At 44.5% G+C, this 5,318-nt stretch overlaps 1 protein-coding gene across 1 annotated transcript in view; it reads right to left on the reverse strand.

Moving 5' to 3' along the window:
- Positions 1–5,318, reverse strand: part of Arnt (aryl hydrocarbon receptor nuclear translocator) — an 80,755-nt gene that overhangs the window by 31,845 nt on the left and 43,592 nt on the right. The window contains exons 9-10 of the mRNA XM_013015002.1: positions 4,560–4,625; positions 2,968–3,049 (exon numbers count right to left, since the gene is read on the reverse strand). Of these exons, the coding sequence (XP_012870456.1) occupies positions 2,968–3,049; positions 4,560–4,625 (148 nt within the window). The remainder of the gene's footprint in view (positions 1–2,967; positions 3,050–4,559; positions 4,626–5,318) is intronic.

Below are 5,318 nucleotides of genomic sequence, written 5' to 3' on the forward strand. Positions count from 1 at the left end.
AGCCACCCCGGGGCAGAAAAGTCCTGAGACTCTTATCTCCAATAAACTACTCGAAAAGGAAGTGGCACTATGGCTCGAGCTCTTCAGCTGAAGAGTGCAGGGACAGCCCCCAAGCCCAGAGTTCAAGCCCCCCACGACCGACAAAAAAAAAAAAAAAAGGAAAGGGAAATCTATAGTTATTTATATCCTTTAGAAAACAGAGAAGTCAATGTTTTACATGGAAATGGAACAAGAATTCATTTCCCTATAATTATTTACGGAGTTATCTTCTATTTATCCAGAAGAACTTCTCCCCCATCCCCCCCCCTCGCCCCATCCCCTTCTCAAACAATAGCTGTGAAGAGTCCTGTGCACTTGTCATCCCAGATACATGGAAATCTGAAATTGGAGGACTTTCCTTTGAGGCCAACTCAAACATATTCTCAAGACTTTTCTTCAACCAATAGCTGAATGTGGTGGCATCCCAATTATTATGGAAAGTACAAAGCAGAAGGATCAAGGTCTGGGGAACCAAGTATTAAACAGAAGGATTGAAATCTTGCAGATTTGACTCAAGTGTTGTGGATCTGTCTGTGCAGGCTTCCTCTGAACCTTAATCTTTAGATGTAACCCTTCTGAGTAGCTAGGATTATAGGCATAAGAGCCACTGGTACCAGCTCTGTTTGACTTCAACTTTTGTTTGACTTCAACTTTAAATACTACTTTGCTTACAGCTTGATTTCATGTCTTTGGAAAGAAACTCTGTTTTAAAGTTGTTCCTGTCAAGCAGGGTCTAATCCTCGCTACTCAGGAGGCTGAGATCTGGGGATTATAGTTCAAAGCCAACCCAGGCCCGGAAGTCCAAGACACTCTTATTTCCAATTAAACACCAGAAAACAGGAAGTGGTACTGTGGCTCAAGTAACAGAGTGCTCACCTTGAGCTCAAGAGCTCAGGGCCAGCGCCCAGGCCCAGAGTTCATGCCCCACAACAGACAGAAAAGAAAAAAAAGTTGTTATTATCAGTGCAGGGCACCAGTGGCTCACACCTAAATTCTAGCTACCCGGAGGCTAAGATCTGAGGATCCCAGTTCAAAACCAGCCAAGACAGAAAAAAGTCCCAGAGACTTATCTCCAAATAATCAGCAAAAAAAAAAAAAAAAAAATACCAGAGGCAAAGGTGTGATTCAACTGGTAAAGCATCAGCCTGGGGGAAAAACTATGCAAAAAAACAAGGGCTTGAGTTCAAGCCCCAGTAATGCACATGCACACACGCCCGCACACACACACACAACACAATGCACACACACGCACACATGCACAAAAAGGGGTGGGCTGGGAATGTGGCTTAGTGGTAGAGAGCTTGCCTAGCATGCATGAAGCCCTGTGTTCGATTCCTTACTACCACATAAACAGAAAAAGCACTGGGTGCTGATGGCTCACACCTGTAATCCTAGCTACTCAAGAGGCTGAGATCTGAGGATTGCAGTTCAAAGCCAGCCCTGGCAGGAAAGTTCATGAGACTCTTATCTCCAATTAACAACCAAAAAAACCCAAAAGTGGCTCTATGGCTCAAGTGGTAGAGTGAGCCTTGAGCACAGAGAGATTCAGGGACAATGCCCAGGCCCTGAGTTCAAGCTCCAGGACTGGCAAAAAAATAAAAATAAAAAAGTGTTATAATCAAGCCACTTTCCCTTTATCTCTCAATGTGTACTACATTTCCCAAATTACTTTCCCAAATTACTTGAATTAAATACCAATGTTTCTTTGCAACAACTGCTTAGAACATATTATGTGTATGTATTATGTGCACATTTGCATGATTTTAAACATTTAAAAATTATATTGTTGACTCAAATAGCACAGTGTCTCACTAGCAAGCACAGGTCTTGAGTACAAACTCTAGTAAGAGTACCAGCCTGGAACAAAAAAGCAGGGACAGTGCCAGGCCCTGAGTACAAGCTCCAGGACTGGCACAATCAATCAATCAATAAACTGAAAAGGCCAACAAACAACTACATTCTCTAACATAGTCAACACGTCTTTTTTTTTTTTTTCCCCCTGTGGTAGTCCTTGAGCTTGAACTCAGATCCTGGAACCTATCCCTGAACTTTTTATGCTAAAGGCTAGTGCTCTACCACTTGAGACACAGCTACATTTCCAGCTTTTTACTGGTTAATTGGAGATAAGTCTCAGGGACTTTCTTGCCTGAGCTGGCTTTGAACTGCAACTCTCAAATCTCAGCCTCCGAGTAAAGAGAATTACAGGTGTGAGCCATTGGCACCCAGCAATACTAAATAACTTTTTTTTTTGGGGGGGGGTGGTATTTGTTGGTCATGGGGCTTGAACTCTGGGCCTTGGCACTGTCTCTTAGATCTTCAGCTCAAGGCTAGCGCTCTACCACTTGAGCCACAGCACCTCTTCTGGTTTCTTGGTGGTTAATTGGAGATGAGTCTCATGGACTTTCATGCCCAGCTGGCTTTGAACTGTGATCCTCAGATCTCAGCCTCCTCAGTAGCTAGGATTACAGGCGTGAGCCACAGGTGCCCAGCTCTAAATCACTTTTTTTTTTTGGGGGGGGGAGGGGTCCGGTCGTGGGGCCTGAACTCTGGGCCTGGGTGCTGTCCTTCAGCTCAAGGCTAGCACTCTACCACTTGAGCCCCAGCGTCACTTCCGGCTTTTTTTTCTTTTTGTTTATGTGGTACTGAGGAATCGAACCCAGGGCCTCATGCATGCAAGGCAAGCTCTCTACCACTGAACCACCTTCCCAGCCCCTCTAAATCACTTTTAAATATGAGTAATCCGTCCCCTCAACTGAAGAACAGATTGGAAGAAGCCTGATTTATTTATCCAACCTTCTTATAGCTTATACCAAAAGATACATCATATAACAAGTATATAATGAACATTCTATTAATTAAATGTGAAACTTTTCTGAACTCTCTTAGTAATTAAGTAAATGAGAGGAGAAATTCAACTTTCCTACCTGCTGGAGGCCAGGCCTTAATGTAACCTGTGCAGTGGACCACCACAAAGTGAGGTTCTCCATCCTTCACAGAGCCAAGTCCATTCCTACAAGTGTTACAGAAGACAGTAGGGACATTCTATAATGTAAATCTTAAAAGGTAATCTTTAGGCTTTGGGCATTTAGTAAACAGGACAGTCAATGCTTGAACCTTCCCTGCTCAGAAGTGACCACCATTTTTTACCCACTGCCAAAGTAAAGCAACACATACTGAAGTGAAGGGCACCAGTAGTTCACACCTATAATCATCACTATTTAGGAGGTTGAGATCAGAAGATTGAGGTTCAGAACCATCCTATCCTAGGCAGATATATCCTGATTCTTTTTGTTGTTGTTGTTGTTGGTTGTGGGGCTTGAACTCTGGGCTTGGGCGCTGTCCCTCAGCTCTTCAGCTCAAGGCCAGCTCTCTACTGCTTGAGCCACAGCACTATTTCCGGTTTTCTAGTGGTTTATTGGAGATAAGAGTCTCATGGACTTTTCTGCCAGGGCTGGCTTTGAACTGCAATCCTCAGATCTCAGCCTCCTGAGTAGCTAGGATTACAGACGTGAGCCACTGGCGCCCGGCTCCAAGATTCTTATATCTCCAATTAACCAGCAAAAATCCAGGGGCTGGGAAGGTGGCTCTGTGGTAGAGCGCTTGCCTTGCATGCATGAGGCCCTGGGTTCAATTCCTCAGCACCACATAAGCAAAAAAAAGAAAAAAGCCGGAAGTGGCGCTGTGGCTCAAGTAGTAGAGCCTTGAGCTGAAATGCTGAGGGACAGCGCCCAGGCCAAGTTCAGGCCCCATGACTGGACTCCCCGCCAATTCCCCCCCCCCCAAAAAAAAGAAAATACTGCCAGAAAATAAGTAACTGCTGGGAAGGTGGCTCAGTGGTAGAGTGCTTGCCTTGCACGCCTGAGGCTCTGGGTTCGATTCCTCAGCACCACATAAGCAAAAAAAACAAAAAAAAAGGAAAATAAGTAACTGTGAGCTGGGTACTGATGGCTCGCTCCTATAATCCTACCTGAGATCTGAGGATCGTGGTTTGAAGCCAGCCTGGGCAGCAAAGTCCATGAAACTAGAAAAACCCAGAAGTTGCACTGTGGCTCAGGTAGTATAGCTCTGTTTAGCCTTGAGCACAAAGAGGCTCAGGGACAGCACCCAGCTCAGATCAAGCCCCAGGACTGGCCAAAAAAAAAAAAAAAATTTTTAACTGGGAGGAAAGAGAGGATGGGGGGAAGGGAAGGAAATACATGGTAAATTAGGTTGTGTTTTTCTTTTTTTTGGTCAGTTGTGGGGCTTGAACTACTGGGCCTGGGCACTGCCCCTGAGCTCTTCAGCTCAAGGCTAGCACTCTACCACTTGAGCCCTGAGCACCACTTCCGGTTTTCTGGTGGCTACTTGGAGATGAGTCTCATGGACTTTCTGGCCGGAGCTGGCTTTGAACCGCGATCCTCAGATCTCAGCCTCTAGAGTAGCTAGAATTACAGGCATGAGCCACCAGCACCTGGCTGCTTTTTGTATTTCTAAGTGATGCTTTCTACCAACCCTTAGGTCTGCAATGTTTAGGACCTTACCTGCATCTGTTCCTCACAAAGCTCAGTCTGTTCATGGTGACTGGATCCACAGTGCTATTACCACATCTGTTAAAACAGAGATTAAAACTAGTAAGGCTGGCAGTACTGGGAGCCACGTCTGTAATCCTAGCTACTCAGGAGGCTGAGATCTAAGGATTAAGGTTCAAAGCCAACTTGGGCAGAAAAGTTATCATGAGACTCTTATCTCCTATAAACTATTCAGAAAAGCCAGAAGTGGTGCTGCGGCTCACGTGGTAGAGCATTAGCCTTGAGCACAAAGAGACTATAGGCCCTAAATTCAAGCAAAAAAAAAAACAAAACCCAACACAAACTAGTATGGCTGTACAATGAGTGAACCTTTCATACTACAACAGCAGATCTGGATACAGCTAGACACAGAAAACTGCTCATCGATAAAGTATGATAAAAGTCAGATTTAGAATTTCTAAAAGTTATAATTGACTAGAATTTGAAGTTGAAAATGTTACATATGCTCTTCAAATGCAAAGATTATCTGTATCACAAGTTGATAGACTATAAAGGACCAGATACTTTCAGCTTTATGGGCCAGACTTTGCAACTAGTCAACCCTGACATTGCACCATAAAAGTAGCAAAAAAGAATGACTATGTTCCAATAAAACTTAATTCACAGGGCTGGGAAGGTAGCTCAGTGGTAGAGTGCTTGCCTTGCATGCATGAGGCCCTGAGTTCGATTCCTCAGCACCACATAAGCAAAAAGAAAAAAGCCGGAAGTGGC

This window comes from Dipodomys ordii, unplaced genomic scaffold (genome assembly GCF_000151885.1).
Source record: "Dipodomys ordii isolate 6190 unplaced genomic scaffold, Dord_2.0 Scaffold26, whole genome shotgun sequence".
Lineage (NCBI taxonomy): Eukaryota > Metazoa > Chordata > Mammalia > Rodentia > Heteromyidae > Dipodomys > Dipodomys ordii.